General features: G+C 40.2%; 1 protein-coding gene across 5 annotated transcripts; it reads left to right on the top strand.

Annotated features, from left to right (window-relative positions):
* The first annotated feature begins 1,647 nt into the window (after positions 1–1,647).
* On the top strand, positions 1,648–20,696 carry LOC113641409 (neoverrucotoxin subunit beta-like). 5 transcript variants are annotated; one of them, XM_047821061.1, is made up of 12 exons: positions 1,648–1,979; positions 6,576–6,668; positions 14,311–16,061; positions 16,215–16,334; positions 16,665–16,753; positions 18,086–18,272; positions 18,354–18,467; positions 18,906–19,007; positions 19,124–19,212; positions 19,329–19,527; positions 19,605–19,718; positions 19,901–20,696. In XM_047821061.1, the coding sequence occupies exons 2-12, from the start codon at positions 6,578–6,580 to the stop codon at positions 19,943–19,945; spliced, it is 2,901 nt and encodes a 966-aa protein (XP_047677017.1). In that variant the 5' UTR covers positions 1,648–1,979; positions 6,576–6,577; the 3' UTR covers positions 19,946–20,696. The 5 variants fall into 5 exon arrangements, with proteins under 5 accessions (XP_047677017.1, XP_047677016.1, XP_047677014.1 ...); XM_047821060.1 differs by having other exon boundaries at positions 6,573–6,668; XM_047821058.1 differs by having other exon boundaries at positions 6,558–6,668.
* The last annotated feature ends 6,065 nt before the right edge of the window (positions 20,697–26,761 follow it).

Genomic DNA, 26,761 nt, shown 5'->3' with positions numbered 1-26,761 from the left:
TAGAGGGTGCATCAGGAGAACAAACGCAGGCTTACACTTGGATAGTGTTTCTTGGTTTGTTCTTATCTTTGCATTTTAATTACTTCTACTTACACTAGAATTGTTTGATTATTTGAAGGAGATTTTGTTTGTAATTGTCTTTTATTTTATTTTACATATATTACACACATCTATCTGTGTTACACTACTTTTAATAAAAACAAGGCCTCCCATTGTGAGGATCCAGAAAAGACAAGAAGGTCTAAGTCTGACTCCTTCATTTAAAAGATTCAAACAATAGATCAGGTAGAAGAACTTGAAGAGGATCCTTTGTTAGAAGACTGAGGGACTTTGAGGAACACCTGCGTTCAAGGTAAGACCATCTCTGATAGTTGATCTTGTGTTTTCAAAACTAAACCATGCAAACTAGGACATGTACGTCAGTATAATTACTTCACAAGTTTAGAGGTGTTACCAGGGATAATTTAAAAGCCTTCGTGAGCTGCTCATAGAGCTTGCTCAGCTGTCACTCTTTTGGTAAATGTGAGCGAATTAAGAAAATTGTCACTTTTCAATCATTTTCCCCTCATTATTATGTAACTTGATATTACAGCCTTGATCATCATTGTCAGTTTTATGTAGTTTCAAATCTTCTCCTTTTCTTTTTCTTATTATTTTCTAGCCTTTTCTCTTGCAAATTCATTGATTTCAGACACATGGAAATAGTCACCCTGGGAAGACATCTGTATCCTGGAATGTTGTATAATTACTGGAGGAGAAGGAGGGAGTGGAAAAAAGTGTTTATGTCTGAACTGAATATAAGGCCACAATAACCAGTGGTATTTCCATGCAAGTATCGTCTACTGGATTAACTTGTATCCCTGGTACCAGCTGGTTTGTTTGCTGTCGTTGTGACTGCCAATAAACCTACCTCAACTGAATCCAGTCTTTGTGAGTTGGGCTGATCATTCCTTCTTTGAAATTAAACTTTGCATTATTGTTTAAACTTATAGTCAGATTGCAGCCTGGGCCAATGTAGGTTGAAGATGAGTTTGTCCTACAACAGCAAATGTACAGTTAGTATGCATTTCAACAGTAGTGTGCTATTAAGTAGCACACTACTGTTGAAAAATAAGGGCGTCTGCCAAATGCTGTACATGTAAATGTACAGCATTTGGCAGACGCCCTTATTCAGAGCGACTATAAATTGTTCTTAGGTTTGAATGTGTGTGTGTGTCTGTGTGTGTTAGTTTAGTGATGGAGTATAGTTACAAAGTACATGCTAGGACAGTACATGCTAGAATACATTCAAGTACTTTCTGACTTTTTCTAAGTGTACTGCTGTTCCTAGTTTTAAGTGCTTAACTGTAACTTGCCAGATGGTATTTTTCTCTCACACACTTGCAGGTTTGTATGCAGAATTGCAGAGTTTGTATATGGATGTAATTGCAATGCAATGCAATGAGGATATGAAGCTAGTGGGTGCAAGTGGAATTAATTACTTCACAAGTTTAGAGGTGTTACCAGGGATAATTTAAAAGCCTTCGTGAGCTGCTCATAGAGCTTGCTCAGCTGTCACTCTTTTGGTAAATGTGAGCGAATTAAGAAAATTGTCACTTTTCAATCATTTTCCCCTCATTATTATGTAACTTGATATTACAGCCTTGATCATCATTGTCAGTTTTATGTAGTTTCAAATCTTCTCCTTTTCTTTTTCTTATTATTTTCTAGCCTTTTCTCTTGCAAATTCATTGATTTCAGACACATGGAAATAGTCACCCTGGGAAGACATCTGTATCCTGGAATGTTGTATAATTACTGGAGGAGAAGGAGGGAGTGGAAAAAAGTGTTTATGTCTGAACTGAATATAAGGCCACAATAACCAGTGGTATTTCCATGCAAGTATCGTCTACTGGATTAACTTGTATCCCTGGTACCAGCTGGTTTGTTTGCTGTCGTTGTGACTGCCAATAAACCTACCTCAACTGAATCCAGTCTTTGTGACTTGGGCTGATCATTCCTTCTTTGAAATTAAACTTTGCATTATTGTTTAAACTTATAGTCAGATTGCAGCCTGGGCCAATGTAGGTTGAAGATGAGTTTGTCCTACAACAGCAAATGTACAGTTAGTATGCATTTCAACAGTAGTGTGCTATTAAGTAGCACACTACTGTTGAAAAATAAGGGCGTCTGCCAAATGCTGTACATGTACAGCATTTGGCAGACGCCCTTATTCAGAGCGACTATAAATTGTTCTTAGGTTTGAATGTGTGTGTGTGTCTGTGTGTGTTAGTTTAGTGATGGAGTATAGTTACAAAGTACATGCTAGGACAGTACATGCTAGAATACATTCAAGTACTTTCTGACTTTTTCTAAGTGTACTGCTGTTCCTAGTTTTAAGTGCTTAACTGTAACTTGCCAGATGGTATTTTTCTCTCACACACTTGCAGGTTTGTATGCAGAATTGCAGAGTTTGTATATGGATGTAATTGCAATGCAATGCAATGAGGATATGAAGCTAGTGGGTGCAAGTGGAATTTTAAATTATTAATTATTATTAATTAAATTTTAGGAATTTCCCATTCAAGTCTATGGGACTTTTTTGGCCGCTTTTTCATCCACTGTGCGGACTTCGTTGGTTGGATCGCTTATAAAAGTCATAGCACACCTCTCCTTATGCGCCGAAGTTTTGTCCGGAAGAATTATAATCAGTATGCAAGATAACAAGAATGTTGCTTTGCAAGCACCATTAATAAGAATGCAAAACTATATAAAATATAAAACTAATAAGATTTACATTAAATTTACATAGAAAGATGTTAAAGTGTTAGTATGATCAAAAATCTTTATATAATGATCAACATGTTTAAATGCAAATAATTATGTTCATTTCACATACCTGTGTCATTTTAACCAACAGAATAATACAGTATAAAAAATATATTGCTTTTTCTGTGAAAAAATGAGAAAACAATTACTTTGCCATTAATAGCATAATAGGTAAAATAGCAGTTAGTTTTTTATTTAATTTTTATTTACAGAGAATGTCCATAATTTCAGTGTTTTGTGTACAAGTAAAAAAAAAAAAAAGAAATATACTCTGAGGAAATATTGATATTTTCTATAAAAGTGTGCCAAATATGGAAATTATTATAAAGAATACTACAGATATTATTTTTGGGATGAATTTCTTAATAAGTTTAAAAAGACATCTCACCACAATGTTCTTTTGTAATCTTGAATATGAAACTCAAACATTATTCAATAATTAGGTGTTTGAAGCAGGTATTTATGATGGTTTTTGATATATTGAATAAAATAATAAAAATAGTTGGATCTATGAGCCTCTTTTGGATTGTAATACCAGCTTTGATATAACTTATAATGAATTGAAGTTAATAAAACTTTTTAGGAAGTATCATTAAATTAAGCCATCATTTAGATATTTCTGTAAAGATTTTAAAATATTTCATGACACATTGGACACAATTACTCGAAATAATAAGTGTATAAAAACATTTCTTATATTGAAAAAGTCATATGTATAATTTAACAATACCTCTATGTTAAAACCATGTAAATAACAAACATGTTTTTCATGCAGAAATAGTAAAATCTGTTACATGTCTGTTTTAAATTTGAACATAAATGACATTGCATACATCCTGTAAAAAAAAAAAAAAAAAAGCAGAACATGCGTTATTACACATTGTCACAACCGGAAGTGGAAGGAGACAGACCCGTATGCAGGATAGCTTCAAATGAAAGGGGTTTAATAAATGATAAAGACAATGACATAAAAATGATAAAAGCAATACAAATAAAGGCACTTAACAAAGACTAGACATGACGAGGGGTAAACGTAACTAATGATTCCGCGCTGCACTCGGCAACGTGGCTCACTTAAATATAAAAAGACACGATGGAGGGGCAGACGAAGGCGGGGCAGACGAAGGCGGGGCAGACACGTGACGAGGAAGATAAACAAAAAGGCACGTGGCCAAAAGTCCGGGTTGAATCCTGACAGTACCCCCCCCCCCCCTCGAGGCGAGGCTCCCGAAGCGCCAAACCCCGACAAGGTCCAGGAGGGGGGGGGGCACACGGCGAAGGCAGATGGGAGGAGCAAGGAACACGGCGAAGGCAGATGGGGGGAGCGAGGAACATGGCGAAGGCAGATGGGGGGAGCAAGGTCCACGGCGAGGCCGGTGGGGGGAGCAAGGCACACGGCGAGGCCGGTGGGGGGAGCAAGGCACACAACGGCACAGCCAGCGAGGGCCGAGCGACGTCCACAGCCCAGCAGAAGGGCTGAGCGACGTCCACAGCCGAGCAGAAGGGCCACGCGACTTCCATAGCCGAGCAGAAGGGCCACGCGACTTCCATAGCCGAGCTGAAGGGCCGAGCGACATCCACAGCCGAGCTGGAGGGCCGAGTGACGTCTACAGCCGAGCTGGAGGGCCGAGCGACATCCACAGCCGAGCTGGAGGGCCGCACATAACCCCCGACGCACTACTGCCAGATCCACGTCCCAATGACCAGAATATGAAGGGTGGGAGGGTGGGAAAGGTCCTTCGCCCTGGGCCTGCAGCACCCCCCGCGGAAGAAGTGAAGTGACGTCCTCCTCGGACCGGAACCGGAAGTGGAGCGACGTCCTGCGGGGCGATGTGGGGCGATGCCGCAGGGCACCAAAAAATAAAAAAGGGTCAAAAACGGTATGGTGACATCCTCCGCGAAGGAAGTGAGGTGATGACCGCTTCGGACGGAACCGGAAGTGTAGCGGTGTCCCTCACCGGAAAAAGTGCGGAGCGATGTCACCGAAAAAAGAACAAAGGGTCAGAAGGACTGCCGGAACAGTCCAGGGGAAGATGAAAAAAAAACGGAAGCTGGAAGCTATCCTGCTGAGTCTCAGTTCGTTGGCGGAATCATTCTGTCACAACCGGAAGTGGAAGGAGACAGACCCGTATGCAGGATAGCTTCAAATGAAAGGGGTTTAATAAATGATAAAGACAACAACATAAAAACGATAACAAAAGCAATACAAATGAAGATACTTAACAAAGACTAGACATGACGAGGGGTAAACGTAACTAATGATTCCGCGCTGCACTCGGCAACGCGGCTCACTTAAATATAAAAAGACACAATGACACGATAAGGATCAGGTGTGGAGACAGGGAGGGGCGGACGAAGGCGGGGCAGACACGTGACGAGGAAGATAAACAAAAAGGCACGTGGCCAAACATCCGGGTTGAATCCTGACACACATAAATGCCACTTCCCTGTAATGTGTACAGCTTAACTGTGCATTAAGAAGGTGGAGAGAGACATCGTTGTGAAACGTAAGTTTTTGTGCACAGAAACTATTACATGTCTATTACATGTCTAAACTTGCTATTATTTAGTCATTCTTAAAATAATATAGCCTAGGGCAGTCAATTCTAGTGAAATCTGAAATATTATATAGGAAGAGAGAGAGACAGAAGATGCTGAATTGGGCAAGATACTTAATAATTAACTTTCTTAATAATTAACATAGTTCTCTGTATTCCAAGAGATAAAAACACGTCGGCAATTCACCATTCGCCCTGCAGCCTAGCTGACTCCTACCTTCCTCAGTGGGGGTGCTGAAATGGTGCTGCTTTTTTTAAAAATTCGGGTGGAAACTGAATGAGGAGCATTTTTCTGCTGCTTGTGGGCAGTGGTGTGGGTGCCGCGGTCAGATTTTACAAATCTGTTTTATTTTAGCTGTTTTCATTCTACAACATTACATTTTTTTTTTGTATAACGGTATTTCTCTGTCATACGATAATGAAATATGTATTTATTCATATATATATATATATATATACTTTATAAAATTAAGAGTTGTATTTGGTTCAGTATTTTACTATAATATTTCTAGTGTTTAAAAATTTTGTTGTAAATTTTATAGTTTCATTGTTTTTCTTTTTATAAGATTTTAATGGCAATTCTTTTAGTGTACGGTATAGTTCCTGAAATTGAGGCATACATCATCACAGTGTAACTGATTTGCGTTAATACTTAAATTTAGTCACAATCACTCTGCATAATTCAATCCAGTAATTAGAAACTTGTTTAAATTAAATTTAGTCACAACAAATACTCAGAGATGGATTCAAAAGCAGGTTAACAATTAGACTTTAAGCACTTTTGTACGTCGCTCTGGATAAGGGCGTCTGCCAAATGCTGTAAATGTAAATGTAAATTTTTAAGGCAGTCTCAAAAACTGCTAAAGAGGCAGTAGTCAGGAGGTACTCTGGTCAAAGATCACTCAGGTATTTCACAGGGACTTGGAGAAGCAGTCTACAATGGCAAGGTTAGAGGTGTTACCAGGGATAATTTAAAAGCCTTCTTGAGCTGCTCATATAGCTTGCTCAGCTGTCACTCTTTAGTTAAATGTGAGTGAATTAAAAAATTGTCACTTTTAAATACATAATACATTCAACTTTTCGATCATTTCCCCCTCATTATTATGTAACTTGGGATTACAGCCTTGATCATCATTGTCAGTTTTTTGTAGTTTCAAATCGTCTTCTTTTTTTCTTCTTCTTATTTTCTAGCCTTTTCTCTTGCAGCAGTCATGGATTCCAGATGCATGGAAATAGCTGCCCTGGGAAGACCTCTGTATCCTGGAATGTTGTATGATTGCCGGAGCGACTCCTTTATTCCAGGTGCAGTTTACATAATCATTCAATTAACTATTTTGCAGACTAAAGCTGATGGTCATTAATAATACCTCTGAAGGGGTTTAAAAATTCAAACCTCAAATTCACTTCCAAAAATAACTTATCAACTTAAATTTACATATAATCTTAGTCAGTTTTTGTTATAAGTTACTTAAAAGAAGCTAAATATTTTGTCCTTCCCCAGCATAAACAGCTCAGTAAAAATTAATAGACCACTGCAAAATTATACAATTCTTTGGTTTTACTATTTATAGGTACATGTTTGAGTAAAATAAACAGTTTTTGTTATTCTATAAAATACTAACAACATTTCTCCCAAATTCCAATTGTCATATCATTTAAAGCATTTATAACATTTGACAACTGGTTGAAATAAGTTTTCCCTTTTGAGGAAACTCGATGCTGCATCAGGGCTGAAGCTATGGGAACGCTTCTGTTAGGAAGTTGTGTCCGAAGCTCTGTGTGCACACACACCAATTTAATGGCGGACACGTGACGAAGTGAATACGGGCCAGTAAGTCCATATAAGGGCATTGACATCACATTGCTCCAGCTTCTTTGTCTACAGGAAGCGCTCTGTTTATGTGTGTCAATTGTCGGTCATGTCTATCTAGTGCAGGGAAAGAAATATATATATTTTAGGAAAAGCTAGGCGGGAAGTAAAAAACTATGTTGCGATTTGAACATTTTAAGAGATGCGTGCATCCGTGCCCCCACTATATCACGGGGGATGACACGTACTCTCTTTGCATTGTTTGTTTGGGAGAGGAGCATGCCCTGTGTACTCTTCGATCCCGCTTGGCTGTATTTTCAGCTTCGGCTTCGCCTTCTGGTTCGGGTCCTATGGGGGCTTTGATTATGGGGTTCGCAGGAGTGGAGCAAGAGACAGGTATTTACCTTTCTCTTGCCCTCTCCCCTGACTCTGTTCGCTCGATTTCGGGAGCTCGCGCTGAGATTTTTCTCGACCCGGAAGAGAGCATGCTGCTTTCTGCGTCGGGCGCTGAGGAGCTCGATGCAGGTGAGGGGGGGCTTTCCCCCTCTAAACTGGCAATGTAATCAGTGGCGTTCGAGGAGCTCCTCGAGGTAATGATATGCTGTGTCAAAGTTACATTTAGATTGGCCGGAAGAGGAGGTAAGTGTCATCCGTTCTAAGCTAGACGACCACTTTCTGACTTCAGGCGCAGGCCACCTTCACCATTGCAGTTTTGTAGGCCTACCAGGCTGACCTGCTGACAGAGCTCGACTATGGCGAGGGGTTGGGACCTCAGGTGGTAGCTGAGCTCTGCCGAGCCACCAACCTTGCGCTCCATGCCACAAATCAGACGGCCCGCTCAATAGGCTGTTCAATGGCTGCGCTGGTTGCCACGGAGAAGCACCTGTGGCACAATTGGACTGGTATTAAAGATAAGTCCTTTCTCCTGGATGCCCTGATTTCACTCAGGGCTTGTTTGGTGACACAGTGGACACTGTCAGCACGCCCAGGCCCAAACCCGTCAGGTGAGAGGGGACCATAGGTCCGTCATCTCGGCCAAGCGGACTACGAAGGAGTCCACTCCATGAGAGGCCCCTGCCCCATGATGTGGGAGCTTTGGGTCTGGCCCCTATGGGGGACCAGATCCTAGAAGCAGGCCTCTCATCTGAGGTGACAGACACTCTACCGAATGCCTGAGCTCCCTCAACTAAAAAACTGTATGCTCTGAAGTGTAGGCTTTTTTGCCTCTAATCCGATGAACACGGTCAGGAATCAGTTCACTTCCTGGTTGGTACGGTGCTGGAGTTTCTGCAGTCTTGCTTTTCTCTGGGCCTGTCCCTGTCTACTTTAAAGGTGTGTGTGGCCACCATTGCTGCAAACCATGAACCTGTCCTCTCGCTTTCTGCATGGTGTAAGACGGCTGAGGCATTCCTGTAGACTGCGCCTTCCTTCCTGGGATCTCTCTGTGCTCCCGGAGGGGCTGCTGGAAGCCCCCTTTGAGCCCATGGAGTCCGCCTCTGAGAAGTTTCTGACCCTGAAGTTGGCTCTGCTCCTAGCCTTGGCCTCTCTCAAAAGAGTGGGTGATTTGCAGGCCCTGTCCATTGCCCCCACCTGTCTAGAATTTGCCCCAGGCATGTACAAGGCTATTCTGCACTCCATCAAAATTGTTTCAGACATGTTACAACCCAGTCTAGGGTTTGGCTGCACAGAGTTATAGCTCGGTATTCAGTGATTTGATACCTTTATAAATTACCAAAAAAAAGACACAAAATACATTTTCTAGGTAAGTGTATTTGTGTATTATTTAAAGATATAAATAATATTTACAGCCAACAGTACATTGGCGTCTCTTCAAGGTGGGCCCAGGCCAAATTAATAAACAAAAAGGTCTAATAGTTAGATAACTATCCTTACCTGACAGCAAAGAAAAGAAAAATCCACTGGAGCTTCCCTAACTCCCTACCAAAACACACAGGGGAAAAAGGAACCCACTCCTAAAGAAAAAAGAGGCAGCCACAACACTACTGCCAGTGATACAGTGAACATATACATTGATATATATGTATATATACAAAGTGTAACCACAGCAACAATTCCAAGGGGAAACCAAGCTCAGAGTCAGAAACAGGCAGAAGTCAAAACCAGAACAAGAACTATCACCAAAACCACAATAATCAAACTATCACAACACAACAATCAACCACCAATACTAACATCCTCCTCCTTCTTCTGCTTAATCTCTATATAGCAGATTAGTGATGATGTCAGCCTTACGGTCATACTGCTCTTTCAATGCCACTTGTGAAGAGCGCAATGCAGCTGCTGCCATCTCTCTTGCCAACTCTAAACGCTCACGAAGAAGTCGAAAATCCTTCACAATTGTTTTTCCCAAAGGGGGAGAAGACTTAGCCAATGACTGTTCTTGCAGGGCTTTCAAGGGACCTCTCACAGAGTGACCAAACACAAGGTCTGACAGGCTAAAACCAAGAGATTCTTGCACCGCATCACATACAGCAAATAGTACAAAAGGCACCCCATCATCCCAATCCTTATCAGTTTCTACACAGAATGTGGGCAGCATGGTTTTAAAAGTTTGATGAAAGTGCTCCACGGCACCTTGTGACTCCGGATGGTAAGCACTGGAAAGCTGGTGAGAAATCTGCAATGTGTTCATTACTTGTGAGAACAGCCGTGATATAAAATTTGTCACACGATCAGTTTGTATACACTTAGGGAGACCTTCTTCTTCTTTTGGCTTTTCCCTTCAGGGGTCGCCACAGCGAATCATCTCTCTCCACCTATCCCTATCTTCTGCATCCTCAACACTTGCACCCACTAGCTTCATATCCTCATTAATTACATCCATATACCTCCTCTTTGGCCTTCCTCTTTGCCACCTGCCTGGCAGCTCCATGTCCAACATTCTCCTACCAATATACACACTCTCCCTCCACTGAACATGTCCAAACCATCTTAATCTGGCCTCCCCAACCTTATCCCCCAATCGTACAACATGAGCTGTCCCTCTGATGTACTCCTTCCTAATCCTGTCCATACTTGTCACTCCCAAAGAGAACCTCAACATCTTCATGTTCAACAACTCGGCTACCTCTAGCTCTGACTCCTGTCTCTTCTTCAGTGACACTGTCTCTTTATCCCCCTATAGTTGCTGCAACTCTGTATGTCATTCTTAAAGATCGGCACTAACACACTTCTTCTCAATTTCTCTGGCATCCTCTCACTCTCTAAAACCCTGTTGAACAACCTAGTAAAAAATTCCACTGCTGCCTCTCCTAGACACTTCCAGACCTCTACCGGGATGTCGTCAGGACCAACGGACTTTTCACTTTTCATCCTCATCAAAGCCTTCCTGACTTCATCCTTATTTTCTGTTCCACAGAGTTCACCTCTTCTACTCTTTTTCCCTCTCATTTTCCTCATTCATCAGCTCCTCAAAGTATTCCTTCCATCTCCTCACTTGTGAGCACCCTTCCATCTCTATCCTTAACAATTCTAACTTGCTGCACATCCTTCCCATATCGATCCCTCCTTCACTAGTGTCTAACCTAGTGTACAACCCGTCATATGCCTTCTGCTTGGCCTTAGACACCTCCCTCTTGACTCTGCGCTGTAACTCCTTGTATTCCTGTATATCCTCTTCAGTCCTGCCCATGTCCCACTTCTTCTTGGCTAATCTCTTCCTCTGGATACTATCCTGAACTTCCTCATTCCACCACCAAGTCTCCTTATCTTCTTTCCTCCTTCCAGATGACACACCCAGCACCTTTCTCCATGTCTCCCTGATCATTTCTGCTGTAGTTTCGCAGTCATCTGGCAGCACTACCTGACCACCCAGAGCCTGCCTCAACTTCTGTCTAAATTCCTCACAACTTCTGTCTAAATTCCTCACTACCTTTTTCAGCTTCCACCACTTGGTTTTCTTCTCTATCTTTGACCTCTTCTTCTTACAGACCATCAGAGTCATCCGACACACCACCATACTATGCTGTCTGGCTACACTCTCTCCCACTACAACTTTACAGTCACTAATCTCTTTCAGATTGCCTCTTCTGCATAGGATGTAGTCTACCTGTGTTCTCCTACCTCCACTCTTGTAAGTCACTCTATGTTCCTCCCTCTTCTAAAAATAAGTGTTAACAACACCCATGTTCATCCTCTTAGCAAAGTCCACTACCATCTGTCCTTCAAGGTTCCTTTCCTTAACTCCAAACTTACCCATTACCTCCTCATCCCCTGTGTTCCCCTCACCAACATGTCCATTAAAATCCGCTCCTATCACCACTCTTTCACCTGTGGGAATACTCTCCTTCACCTCATCTAAATCACTCCAGAATCTCACTTTCTCCGCTAACTCACCTGTGGGGCATAACCATTGACAACATTCAACATCACCCCATCAATCTCTAACTTTAGACTCATCACCCTGTCTGACACTCTCTTCACCTTCAGAACATTCCCCCAAACACCTCCTTCAGGACCACAGCTACCCCATTTCTCTTACTATCCACACCGTAATAAAACAGCTTGAATCCTGCTCCTATACTACGAGCCTTGCTACCCTTCCACCTGGTCTCCTGTACACACAGTACATCCACCTTCCTTCTGTCCATCCTATCAGCCAGCTCTCTACCTTTCCCTGTCATAGTACCAACATTCAGAGTTTCTATTCTCAGTCCCACACTCTTACCTTTCCTCTTCTCTCTCTGTCTGTGCACTCTCCTCCCTCCTCTACTTTTTCGACCAACAGTAGCCCAATTTCCACCGGTGCCCTGTAGGCCAACGGCACCGATGACCGATCCGGTACGAAATTCGTACTGACGTTTCGCATAGTTAGATTTGGCAATGTTTTACGCCGGATGCCCTTACTGACGCAACCCTATCTATTTATCCGGGCTTGGGACTGGCACAGAAGTCACTGGACTGTGACGCCCATAGCTAGATTACACTTAGGGAGACCAAATGTGGTAAAACACTTTATAAGGGCCTTAACCACTGTTTTTGATTTAAACATACGCATAGGGAATTCTTCGGGGAAACGGGTAGCAGCACACATTATAGTCAGAAGGTAAGAATTACCAGAATGTGTTTTAGGCAATGGACCAACACAATCCACTTTGATCCTTTCAAACGGGTCTGTGCTGACTATGATAGGTTTCAGGGAGCCGGTGGAATAACCTGAGTAGGTTTACCCATTAACTGACATGCATGAAAAGTCCTGCAATATCGTACAACATCATTCTTTATACCAGGCCAATAGAAATAACGCAAGATATGTTGACGAGACTTATGGATCCCTGCATGTCCAGAACAAAGATGATCTTGAGCTAAGTTGAGAATATAATTTCTCAGCAAACTGAGAAACCACCTGGAATGTTTCCAAACAATGATCATCATTACCGGGAGGGGACCATTTCCTCATCAACACTCCATCTTCCAGAAAATACCTGGTCTGACACTGCTTAACATCAGAGTGGTTATAGACAAACTCAAAACACTGTCCTAATGAAGGGTCAGATTGCTGAACAGCCACTAACTGATCACGAGACATGGGTAGGTAGGACCTGTTGAGCCACAAGTGCCTCATATAGTTTCGCTTTGACTACCTTTTTGCAAGCTGTCCGGCAAACTGGCATGTTGAAAAAATCAGCAATGAGGAGCAGATCATCTTTCCTGCACCTATCAAAATCTTCCAATGAAGGTCACAGCGTAAATGTGATTAAATCAAATGCCTTGATCACACAGACGCAATATACCCACACACTATACACTGAATATAAAGATATCCTGGACGAGCCCACAAATCTGTTACAACCCAGTCTAGGGTTGGGCTGCACAGAGTTATAGCTCGGTATTCAGTGATTTGATACCTTTATAAATTACCAAAAAAAAAAGACACAAAGTAGACTTTCTAGGTAAATGTATTTGTGTATTATTTACAGATATAAATAATATTTACAGCTGACAGTACACTGGCGTCTCTTCAAGGTGGGCCCAGGCCAAATTAATAAACAAAAAGGTCTAATAGTTAAATAGTTACTATCCTTACCTAAAAGCAAAGAAAAGAAAAATACAGCGGAACTTCCCTAACTCCCTTCCACAACACACACAGGGGAAAAAGGAACCCACTCCCAAAGAAAAGAGGCAGCCACAACACTACTGCCAGTGAAACAGTGAACAATATACAGTGATATATATGTGTATATATACAAAGTGTAACCACAGCAACAATTCCAAGGGGAAACCAAGCTCAGAGTCAGAAACAGGCAGAAGTCAAAACCGGAACAAGAACTATCACCAAAATCACAATAATCAAACTATCACAACACAACAATCAACCACCACTACTAACACCCCTCACCCTCCTTCTGCTTCCTCTTTATATACCAGATTTGTGATGATGTCATCAATATGGGGGCAGGATCAGGGCAGGCTAGGGCAGGCTGGAAACTCTGGCCTGGAATCAACCTGCACACAGACATGTACAAGAACACAATACAATACACCATTTTCACGGGTTGTAACAGACATAATGCATATAAAAACAAGCTCATATTAATTTCTAAACAACACAATACTAATGTTTTAGCTTAGGAACAGATTAAAAATTAATATTTAGTGGAATAACCCAGATTTTCAATCACAGCTATCATACAATTGGTATGCTTTCCACCAATATTTCACGTTGCTGTTGGGTTTATGACACTTTATGACACTCCTGGCACAAAAATTTAGGCAGACCTTACTCCAGTTCTACAGTATATTGTCCAACCATTATCATCTATTGCAAACCTCAGCTGGGGAGTTATTTTTGCCTCACATTGATCACAAGAATTTATCAGTCGCATTGATCATTTGTCCCTGATTGGAAACTATACTCACCTTTTCCGGTTTGTCTGAATTGATGTTGTGTTTTCTGTTTTGTTCTTATGTATGGTCTTTTTCCTCATTAAATAAGACTTGGATTCGGAAATGGAATGGCTGCCATACATGTAGAGATGCTGGCTTAAGAAAAAATTTGGAGTGGTCTAATGATTTTTACAGAGCTGTATATTTTTCCATATGTCACAAGAAATATTTGCTAAATCACAAATAGTTATGAATCAACTCTCATTTCTCATCACTTTCCTTTTTCAGGTGTTACATTATGGGATAAAAATGCATTGCATGATGACCTTGATGTACGTCAGAAGCCTAAAACACATCTGAAATTTGCTGCCTCTGATAGTCTCAGTGATAAGGCAAACCTCCTAGATATAAGCACTTCCCTTAAAGCCAGTTTCCTATGTGGATTGGTGGAGGTTGAAGGATCGGCCAAGTACCTGCAAGATACCAAATCTTCAGCACGTCAGTGCAGAGTTACTATGCAGTACAGCCAGACAACAACATTTGAACAGCTCACTATGAAGGAGCTTGGTAATATCATCTATCCACAAGTATTTGACCAGAAAACAGCCACTCATGTAGTTACAGCTGTACTGTATGGAGCTCAGGTTTTTATGGTGTTTGATTATACAAGTGCAGAAAACAAAAGCAAACAGGAAATTGAAGGTAACCTTCATGCAGTGGTCAATAAGATCCCAACCCTTTCCACTGAGGGGAAAGCATCCCTTAACATGACTGAAGATGAAAAAAAAATGGCAGAGAATATTAGTGTCACATTTTATGGTGACATTAAACTTGAAGAAAACCCCACTACATACAAGGAAGCCCTGGAAGTGTACAAGAAGGTGCCTGATCTGATGAAGCAACAAGGTAAAGGCGTGCCTCTGACAGTGTGGCTGTATCCTCTCAATCTTTTGAATGATAAGGCTGCACAGTTGTTGAGAGAAATTGATTTGAGCCTGGTGTGTGAAACAGAAAGTTTGCTGGAGGAATTCGGTGAAATGGAGAGAATATGCAATGATTTGATCAAAAGACAAATAACAGATGATTTCCCTGACCTAAAGTACAGGTTGCTAAAGTTTCAGGCATTACACAGAAATTATACAGGTTTGTTAAAGAAGGCACTATGTAGAGTTCTGCCAGCGATTCGTGGTGGGACACAAGAGGACCAGGCACTGAGGGACATCCTGAGCATCCATTACACATCACCCTTTAATGTAAGCAACATGAACAAATGGTTAGATGACATTACAACTGAATTAAATATACTGAGCTCCTATACCACTGGGTTGAAGGACATCACAGTTGTAAAATCATCAGGGTCACTCAATTCCATCTGCCTGCATCCTGATGTTGATGTGGTGGTATGTTTGTCATTTACATCTCTAAAGGATGATGACTCCTGCCTAGCAGCTCTACAGGACTTTATCAAATCGGAAGGATTTACAATGATGGGGCAAACATGTGAGAGAGATTCCATTCTCCAAGCAGCACAGCCTTGGTTCACTTCTCCTGACATTTCTAAAAGGATGAAGCAGAATCTTTCTCTCTTTACTACTTTTGCAAATGCCAATAAAAATGAGAAGAGAATCAAATTCACCATTGCCTCCATATCTGATCCCAGCAATCCAGGAACCTCCATCCAACTTTATCAGAATGGCTCTCTAACTGATCTCCAGCCTGTATCCCAACCTCCCAAACCTGTAGTAGAGACCAGTGATGGGAAAGTCACCCTGAAGCTTTCAAAATCCCCAACTGGAGAGACTTTACACTTCAGAGTTGAGTACAGGATGAAATCTTCAAATGATTCAGCAGCTGATGTTGAGGAATGGACAGTCATAGACACGTCAAATGCACAGAACACCTTCACATTGACTGGACTAAAGCCAACAGAACAATACTGGGTCCGATACAGAGCTGTTAGTGATGTGGGAGTGAGTGAAGCCAGCGACTCTGTCCCCTTCACCTTTCAAGGGAGGCTCACTGTGACAGTACACCAATGGGTCAGTTATGATATATCAGACAGATCAGACTGTCCTAATACACAAATGTGGATAAAGAAAAAAAGATAATGAAACAAATGATTAATATTTGTGTGCAATATGTAAACATGTATATCCATGTATTTATTTTGCACATAATGTATTTTGCCACAGAACTTCTCCATGCCTTCTCTCATTACTGAACTCAGGACTAAAATAATGACCACTGTCGGCATGTCACGATGGTCTCCATCTACTATCAAGTCAGAGGTTACAAATATTGTCAACAATCCTGTGAGTAACAACAGTTCAAAACAAAACCCTTAAAATACATAAATCACACAGAATTAAAGAAATTCATTAATTATTCATCATAAAATGCACTATGGTGCCAAAGTCAAACCTGGTAGACTGACATTTACAGGTAAATGTTATTTTTTTAAAGACTTTTTAAAGTCCTTTTTACTTAAATAAATACAAAAATTATATATATATACGTGTCTTGCTGGGTACTAGTCTGATGCCATTCTGCATTTCGTTGCTGTGTACAGTACCTGTACAATGCAATGACAATATCTCTGTCTCTCTCTCTCTCTGTCTCTCTCTCTCTCTCTCTCTCTACAGAACATTTCTTACAGTGAGGAAATCCCTGGAGGGCTGAGAGAGGGAAAAGCTTTGTACTTCCATGGGGTCGTTTTGTCAAACGGTCAATCGTATGTATTCACTTTATTTATCCACTAATTAATTTTAGTACCAGAAGCACTAATACATCTACTAATATGTTATTAATTTTAGTACCAGAAGCACTAATACATCTACTAATATGTTAGTAGAATTTTTACATTGAATACATTTACAGCAGACAAACTTATACAGAGCAATTAACATTTATCTATTTTTTATATAACTGAGGGTTTAGGGCAGGGGTCGGCAACCAGCGGCTCCGGAGCCGCAGTGGCTCTTTCATCCTTCTGCTGCGGCTCCCTGTAGATTTGGAAATTAAATATTTAATTTAAATTTATTTTATTTTAGTTAGATAGTTTTTAAAAAAATGTAATTCTGAATTCCAAGATTATGATGCTCTTCTAACATTAAAATAACCCGTGTTTAATTTTTTTGTCGAAATCCGACACACAGAAGCAGACACATTTTTGGTTTGCTGCAGCCGGCAAGTTCAATTGTCACGGCAATTTCAGGCCTGTCAAGTATCACACATTGAGAGTGACAGTCACGCATTTTGGTCTTTTGTCACACATCGTATTTCTCAGACAGAAAAACTTTTTAACTATTTTTATATTTAATAAGCCGCAGCGCCCAAAATGTATCAGTCCGCACCACTGTCTCTATGGAACCGGCGGGCAGGAATCAAGCGCGTCTCAGTTCTTATTCGAGCCTGACACTTATTAGCCAATCAAAATAAAGAGGCTACATAATAGCCAATCAGAAAATAGCACTATCTGTGTAAGATTTAACGCAACAACCAATTAAAAAAATTGAGTTGCAGGGGTGTGTGGTGGTGGGGTGTGTGGTGGGGGGTGGTGTTGGAGATGTCAAGCTTGTCTTCAAAACTTGAGAGCCCTGATCATGAATATGAAGAGGACTCAATTAGACATTGAACATTTTATTTGAAAGTGACCTTCAACCCAGCGTCTTTTTTGTTAAGCTTAGTTCAAACTGTTCAAAATATTTTTGTTCGCCTGCAGAAATAAAATTTTGTTTACTCAGTAGCAGCTCATTGATTTCATACATGCAACACACTACAGTTTTTTCTATACTTTCCTTAAAGGTAAAAAACGATATATGGTGTTATCTTCATTTTAGATGTCAAAAGGGTTTTGTAGCTCCCTGTGTTTTTTTTTCTGTGGGAAACGGGTCCAAATGGCTCTTTGAGTGTTTAAGGTTGCTGACCCCTGGTTTAGGGCCTTGATCAACGGCCCAGCAGCAGTAGCTTGGTGGACCTGGTATACAAATTCACAACCTTCCATTCATTAGGCCTTAATTGTATTACTTTAATTTGACATGGATTTTCTACTTTTTACAAACAGGTTTACGTTGGATTTTGAAACCGATGAGGGAGACGTCGCTTTTCACTGTAGGTCCTGGTTCAGTGACTCTATTCGATGCAACAGTTATGTGAAAAAGATATGGCAGTATGAAGAACGTGCACAGTGTAACATTTCCAAAGGATCAGCATTTGACATTTTTGTTGTGATCAAAACAGAAGGCTATGAGGTATGGGAATTAAAAGAATAAGAGAATGTGCATAATGTGAATGTGTTTAAAAGAATTACCTACAGTGTCTGTTCTTTCCAGGTGTATGTAAATGGACAGAAGACTTTCCTGTTCAATCATCGCATACCAATGGCCAAAGTGAATGTGTTTAAGATTCATGGAGATGTCAAAATGAACACTGTTGGTACTGTTGCAGTAAGTTGGATGAATAGTATTATTAGTATATTTTAGATTATTTGTTTTTAAAGTTCCTTTATTTCCATTAGGACCTTCATTTTACACACAACAGGACAAAAAATATTTTCAGTCCTTTCACTGACAAACTTAATTATATTTGTTAAATATAAACAAATGTAGAAATTGATACTTGTAACACACTCAAAAAGGTTGGAACAGAGGCATGTTTAGCCATGGTTATAAATTTCTTTAAATTACACTTTTTAGAAGTTTTATTTTTAGTTTTATTTTTAGTGCTTTGTGCTGTTTTTAGTTGAGGTATCCTCTTGCCTTGATCACCTTCAGATTTCCTTGTATATTTGCTACAATTGTTTTTTCTCATAAATGAGGAACAAACGGGTTTCAATAATTTTCTTCATCCGTGGGTTTGAATTTGTATACCTCTGCTGTCCCCAGAACTGGAGCAAATCTACTTTTGGTAAGGAACTAGAGACAAACATCACTCGCACAAAGCGTTCAGACATCCAGTCTAATGTGCCACATCCAGTCTGCAACCCTGTGAGTAACATCATTTAATTATAAAATAAATGAACAAGCCAAAAGATTGTATTTTTATGGTAATCACATGATTAGAGATTTGTCGATATAACATGAATGATGCTTAACCACAACAGAGCAAGCATTATTTGAGATCAATCCCTGGAGGCTTGAGACCTGGTCTGGCGTTGTTCTTCCAAGGGGTTGTTCCATCAGATTGGGAACAGTATGTTAAATGCATATTTATTTCATGACAGTTTGAATGAAAGACAATATGATTAGTTTGAAATTTCTAAAGATATTCTGGTACAGTCAAATAACTGTTAAAACAAAATCTTTCAGGTTTTCAATAAATTTGAAGGCTGGCCTGTCTGACCAACATGACATCGCTTTTCACTTCAACCCCTGTATATACTCTGTGGTCCTTAAAAGCCGCTTGAATGGGACATGGGAACAGAATTGGGTGGAGACATCAGGAGGCCCATTTGTCTGTGGAGCAGCTTTTGATATCTTCGTGGTCATTAACCCAGAATGCTATGAGGTATGATATTATGGTGAAAAGAAATGAGAAAGTAAATACTTTAATAATTTGTTTTAAATAAGCTTAAACTTGTTCAGGTGATGGTGAATGGCCTGGGGTGCTACACGTTCGAGCACCGTGTACCGGTGGACAAAGTGACTACACTTTACATTGATGGAGACGTCTTCATGAACAGCTTTGCCATTACTGAAGTAGGTCATAATTATTATTTTTTTATAGGGTTTAAACAGGATAAAATTATACAAACAACCCCAATTTAGTGTGGACTCGGTAAAGGCTTAATAATATCAGTGATTAACCATGTGATATGTTTATCTACATCCAGCCTGCATCAGGAATGTTAAGAGATTCTTTCGTTTTTTTTTTTTAATAGGTGGGTGATATGAACCTGAAAGTCACCTTCCCTGCAAATATTTGAGGCTTTGCATCGGCTCCAAAATCACTGCCTGTCTTTTTTTTATTATATTCTATATACAGTACCAAAAGTATATCACAGTTTGTGCACATGGTCTGTCTATTTTATTAATAGTCCGCTCCTATATATTAACGGTCCTTTTTTCCCTACTGAGCATTCTTATGTGATTTTTCTTGCTTATTATTGTTAGAACCAATTTCTATATATTCTTTGTTATAGTTATTATACCTTTGTTACAGTAAATGATACAGGTCATTTGTATTAGCTGTCTAGATAAAGACATTTTTGAAGCATTAATCAGCATTAGCACATTAAAACAATTAATCCATGGCTAACACACGGTAAATTCGAAGGATTTCTGTTTAAAATTTGGAGACGTGTACTCTCAAAAGACATATCCTTTTAGATAGATCCATTTTATATTAACAGAGACTATAAACATAAATTCAGTGAAACAGTGGTTTGAGAATTAGATATTAGAACAAAGCAATTAGTTACTTGTTCTTATAATAATAAAACAAAAATAATTCCTCCATTCTAACACCAAATACATGGTGGAAGTGGACAGAGTTTCTAATTTAATGGGGCGGTGCACGTCGTTTGAGAAATACTCAAAAGAAAAACTGAGCTGGGCCGACAAACAAAACAAACGTGTAGCCAATGAGCAGAAAGGGGCGTGTCTTCTCAATATGGGCGGAGAGAGTGTTCAGTGCACATGTCTGACATTAGCAGAAAGGGATTGAAACATTGACATGGTGGATAAAAACAAAAAGTGAAAAAAGGATTACAATAAGGCAAGAAGTAGGACCCGTGTTAATATAGGATCAGCTTTACAGCACTGGAGAGAACTGGTCTTCCGCGTGAAACGGAGCTAAACCTTTCACGGTACAACACGCAGTACTACAAAAACACATCTGTATTACCATAGTATTACTCATTGACTTCATTTATTGATAAAAATATCCCCTCGGCCAGGTTCCCTCCATAATAGTTGCCTGGGTTACGTATGTATGTGTGGGGCGGAGATATCAAAACAGGGGTGACACCCATTTGGGTTAGGGGCGTGTTTGTTTTGGTGATTTCAAATCTCAACATTGGCTTTTAAACATCATGCACGCTGTCTTTAATTTGTCAATTCCTCTTTAAATACTGATGTAATTCTCTATTTCACCTGTAGAGCTCATTGGTCATTTCTAAAAGCATGTTCCACGTGCAGTATTGTAAAGAATAACTGTTCTGACTAATTATACCTCTTACCCAAATGTATTATGGTGTGTTTTAATGACTTGCTTGCTTCGTTATTACAAATTGAGAAACTGTATAATAATTGTAATCACCACTGCCCTAGTCAGTAAAACACCATTTTTTAAAGTGCACCACTTGACTAATGTGTAGCTTTGTTGTGTATTTAGAAAAGAATGACATGACTTAAGGAACAGGGGCAAAGTCTAATAATTCATCACATGCCTCAATTATTTGTTTTTTTTTAAACTTTATTTTATGGATCAAAATAAATAAATCGTGTCAAATAAAAAAACTGATTTATGGCTTCTTCCTTCTTCTTATGGAAAACCAAAATTTGTAAGAAACAAGCTATCATATCCAAAAAACTTATGTTTCGCTTTTTCTTTTTTGTAACACTCTAAAACTTCTCAAACTAGGAATGTCCTTTTTGTCTGTGGGAACATTTCTTTGCACTTAACCACTGTGAAAGACCGTGTAACAGTTGCATGTACAGTACAGTAACTTGCAAGCACAAGAACACCTTGAATGTTACACATCGTACTTGAGTTTTCCATGAACAGCCCAAAACTTTAACTACTCCAAACTATGAATGTCCTTTTTATCTGTGGAATCAGTTGATCACGTTTAACCGCTCTGAAAGACTGTATAACAGTTGAGTTCAGCTTGCAAGCACAAGAAAACCTTGCATGTTACACAACGGACTCGAGTTTTCCCAGAACAGCCTGCCACTCTGTAGCACACTGCATTCTTCAGGTTGACCACCTCTGGAAGATGTGCATTAGCCCTTCTGCGGACTGAGATGTGAGGCACTTCCTTCACAGGGCGCTTTTTCTTTGGCTCTGAATGGTCTGTGTTGTCTTCCTGTTCTGAGAGGTCTGTACTGTCTTCCTGTGCATTGTTATGTTGGGCCAAGAATGTCTTAGCCACTTCCATTCAGAATTTAAGAAATTGCATGATACCCTTTCTTGGTGTGCCGCGTACTGTGTGGTCTTGGCGGTACAGTAGCCAGCTGTTGGCTAAAGCAACATCTGTGAAGTGCATGAGCATCCGAAGCGTCTACTTCTTGGTATGGACACTCATTCTATAGTAGCTGATCATCCTGTCTGTGAGGTCAACCTGACCCATCTTCTTGTTGTATTCACGAACAATACTTGGTCGTCTGATAGACACATACTGTATTGTTTCTGTTTCTTGTCCCATCACTTGCAGACAGCATCAATACCGGCTTGTTGTCATACCACTTTACAACGGAGATTTTCTCATCTGCAGTGGTGACTTCTGCTGAGGTACCTCTTCCATTCTTTTTCATTGTTTTATCACTTGGTAGCTTCTGCACTGCTTCGGAAACCCGATTCTTCATAACTGTACCAGTCAGGTACACCTGCTTCTCCATCATTCGATTTAAAGTTTTGATGCTTATAAAGAACCGATCGCAGTACACTTTTGTACCAGGATAACCAAACATCCCAAACCAAGTTCACCTGGTTCCTGGACCTGTGCAATCAGTGCATCTGCACCCTAATATAATTCAAATATGCCTTCTGGTGAAGCACAAACAAGGTTTTTCGTGCCAACTGGATTGGGCTTCATTGGCAGATATTGTTGAAAAGGACAGGTATCATTTGCTCATCAATAGAAACAATCTTGGGTCTTGTCTGAGACCTGCAGCCTTTAAGAATGCAGTCAAGAAAAGGCCTCACCTTCCAGAATTTGTCGCATTCCCTCAGGTCTTCTGGAATGTCATCATCAATGACCACCTTTATAGATTGCCTCAGTTTGTAAAATCTGTCACATGTGAATCTTTCTGTGATTGCTGGGAATCTTATCGCGCTGGACCAATACATCCTGATTTGTGGGTATGGGACACAGAACATCAAAATTGAGGCACCAAAGAAATGAAATATCTCATCAACTGATGTGCTGAGTGGCTACCCACTCCTAGCTAGTGTTGTTGCATTAGAGCAGTATACAATCAGTTTCATTAAATCTTTATCAATATACTGGTTTACATAGTCCAGTGTGGTCCAGCCTTCTCTGTCCGGCTCAGTTTCCTCCTCAGGCTCAAACTGGGCTATGTTTGGGGTCAGGTGAGCAGCCCTCCAGTGCACTCCTTGTCCTTGCTTGGGTTGTCCTTGAAAGCTTGGTCCTGGCTCTTCAGGGTCATTGTTTGAGCCATCAGACTCAACCCGTTGGGTCCGATGTCTGTGCTGTACGTAAAATGGCATTGCTACGTTCTGGACAACAAGTTTCACCATGGCGACATTTACATCCCAGGCTGGCCACAGTGGACTGGGGTCCTCCTCACTGCTGCTTGGCTCATATTGTGGAGTATGGTAATCAACATCCTCTATGGCAGGGGTGTCAAACTCATATCAATATCAGATCATATCAAATGTGCATTACAGCTGGCTAGCCGCATGCTCCGCTAATACTACAAATCCTAGAATGCATTGCCATTGCATTGACGTGTAGTCACGAACAGCAAGCGCCCCTCATTCTTTGTTGACAGTCGTTAACAACCATGTTACAGTCACATCGGGCAAGTTAATTCACCCTCCATAAAAATGGCCAAACGAACGATGGACAATAGGAGCTTACAAGACAGGAGGGAGGCAGATTATCTGTTCACGAATATAAAGGACAGACCTGTTTGTCTTGTGTGCTAACTGAGCTAACGTGTCTGTAAAGAAAGAATATAACATAAGAAGACACCATGAAACGAAACATTATGAGAAGTATAAGGACCTGGATGTAAAGCAGAAGCTCCAGAAGGCGGAGGAGATGAAAAAAGTCTAGTTTCCCGGCAGACTATGTTCATGAAAGCGAAATAAAAAAGCGAAGCTGCCGTAAAGGCTGTAAAGCTTTATTGTGGCAGCAGAGATTGCAAAATCTGCCCTTTAACGAGGGAGAGTTTGTCAAAAAGTATATGGTCAAAGTTTGTGACATCGTGTGCCCAGATAAAAGGCAAGAATCAATGTAAACAATGTGCAGAGCAAATCAGAGTGTAGCAAACTGAGTTTGAATACATGTGGGGATGTGGTAGCTCAGTGGTTAAGGTGTTGGGATACTGCTCGGAAGGTCATGGGTTCGAACCCCAGGTCCACCAAGCTGTCTCTGCTGGGCCCCTGAGCAAGGCCCTTAACCCTCAATTGCTCAGTTGTAAGTCACTCTGGATAAGGGTGTCTGCTAAATGCTGTAAATACATGTTTTCTTTATGCACTTTTTCTACTCCGAGGCATGAACTGTTAATAGTCGAAAAATTGGATTTTCCTTGAATGAAATACTATTTTTGGTTGTTTTGTCATTGGTTTTGAAAAAGATCCAGTTCAAAAAGGAACTTAAAATGATACAGTGAGAGGCATAATTTATTTTATTTATTTAAATAAGAAATGAACACCACTGATGTGTCTTTTATTTCAGATTTAATTTCTTATGTGTTTGTAATAACAAGCTCTGGTTGTTCCAAATCCTGTGTTTAAGCAAAACTAAAGTTTGTTTCCATATGAAAAAGGTTGAACATTACAGATCAGTTGCAGTTATTTTTTCAATAAATATTCAGTTTGGCCCATGACTTTATCTCAGTTTTATATTTTGGCCCACTGTGAATTTGAGTTTGACACCCCTGCTCTATGGGGTCATCAATGTCAGATAAGTTCTCTAACTCTGAGTGGTCCCCAGCAATTGACTCAAGTACTAATTCCAGTGCCTTTGACAAAGGAATACGTGCTGGAAATGACATCATGAGAAAAATAAAATAAAAATCAATGTAAAGTTATTTATCACACATGCAATGTCAATTTATACTGTTGTAAACTATTGTAAATGTTTTGTAACAAATTCTTCCCAAACTATGTTTTCATAGTTATATTTTTGCTAACATTTTTACATTTTCAATGAAGTCCCATTGTCCACATATGGAAACCTCAAGTTAAAAAAATTTTGTAGAATTTTCATGCAATATTAATCATACAACAATATTATACATAACTTAACCAGAATCAACAATGAAATTTTATTAGATTTTTTACCTTGAGGACATTTTGGTCTCATGTGGCTGTCTGACTTTTCAGATGTGTTCACCGCCATCTTGAAATTTCTATGTAAAGAGTTTTTCTTTTCTGACACCACCAGGTGGCAGTGTAAGTGTCCACGTTTGTGTACAACAGGTTCCAGTTACAGAGAATTAAGTATTATGGTGCACACCAGGGGCGATTCTAGGGTCAGAGCTTTAGGGGTGCTGAGCATCAATGATCCACACTGCCACCACCCACCTTCTTTTCACAGAAAAACAAAAAATATTATGAAGTATGCTGCTGTAACAGCCTCCATTCAGTGGCTCTGGGTTGTTGATCGGAGGATCAGGGTTCAAGGCCGAGCACAGCCAAGCTGCCACTGCTGGGCCCTCAACCCTTCCTGCTCCAGGGGTGCTGTATCACCCCTGCACTCTGTGAAGAAAATAATTCCACTGTGCTGTAATGTATGTGTGGCAATAATAATGGCTTCTTCTTCTTCATGCTTCCGTTTAAATAACTTTATCATTTTAACATTGATTCAACTAAATCAATGTTAAAGAAGTGTGAGACACAGCTTTGGGGCAACTTAGCTGATTCACAACACTACATGACGGGTTCGCACTCTGCGTGTGTTTCGCGCTGGATGACGGTCGTGCTGAGCTGTGCAGGTACAGAGGAGAAGTAGAAGAAGAGAAGAGGATGACACCATTTGCTAAGGGGGATGTTTTCATTTGCATCCTTAACACATACATTTTAAACCACAAACTACAGAGTATGTTTTGGACATTATTTAACCTTGTAAAAGACGAACAAAATTTTAGAATAACAAAATTTCTTACTCCAAGTTTTAGGGTTGCTGAGCTTTAGGGGTGCTAAAAAGGGGCTAGCCTCGCCCATGGTGCACAAAACAAAAATGTGATGTCCACGTATGTGGACACCAGGTCATAGGAGGTATCATAAAATATCATATAAAATGAGAAGATAGAGAGCGCAAATGAACAAAAAGGTGATCACAGGATCACAATTCACACACATTCACTGGCTACTGTACATTAGTGCACAGATATAAACAGTATTATTTGTGAAAAATGAGAGATCACTTGTTGATCAGCCAAAAGTATGAAATTGTGTTTTAGGAATTAAATGACTTCATGACTGTCCAACTCTGCTGCTGTAGTGATTAGTTTCAGCCGTGATCTAAAACACCTAAATCACTTAATCTTAATCTTCAGTTACTGAATAATACATCATGATTCTTCAAATCTAAATCTGTCTACGTTTGTTTAAATATGTATTTGGTTAACATCTGAAAGTCTTAGAATTTGTTATTTTCCAAGACAAAAGTTAAAAGGTTCCACTTCAGAATTCAGAGAGTCGCGGAACGTTGGCGCCATCAGGTGGCTGTTGTAGAAAATAAAAAAATGATAACGGGTTCAGATCGTGAAGGAATTATTGCTGGGAAAACTGGATTACAATTCGATTTTAAATACCGTGATCTCAGCTAGTATGTCTGTGTTTGTGTGTGTGTGTGTGTGTGTGTGTGTGTGTGTGTGTGTGTGTG

The sequence above is a fragment of the Tachysurus fulvidraco genome, chromosome 12 (genome assembly GCF_022655615.1).
Source record: "Tachysurus fulvidraco isolate hzauxx_2018 chromosome 12, HZAU_PFXX_2.0, whole genome shotgun sequence".
NCBI classification, from domain to species: Eukaryota; Metazoa; Chordata; class Actinopteri; order Siluriformes; family Bagridae; genus Tachysurus; species Tachysurus fulvidraco.
Note: the sequence above shows the minus strand (reverse complement) of the source record. Positions and strands in the feature narration are given on the sequence as shown.

Excerpts from the sequence above, each read along its gene's own strand:
- LOC113641409 (XM_047821061.1), top strand. The coding sequence starts at position 6,578 with ATGGATTCCAGATGCATGGAAATAGCTGCCCTGGGAAGACCTCTGTAT. Across the intron at positions 16,754-18,085 it reads GTTTTGTCAAACGGTCAATC|GTTTACGTTGGATTTTGAAA; the intron begins GTATGTATTCAC and ends TTTTACAAACAG. Across the intron at positions 19,719-19,900 it reads ACAGCTTTGCCATTACTGAA|GTGGGTGATATGAACCTGAA; the intron begins GTAGGTCATAAT and ends TTTTTTTAATAG.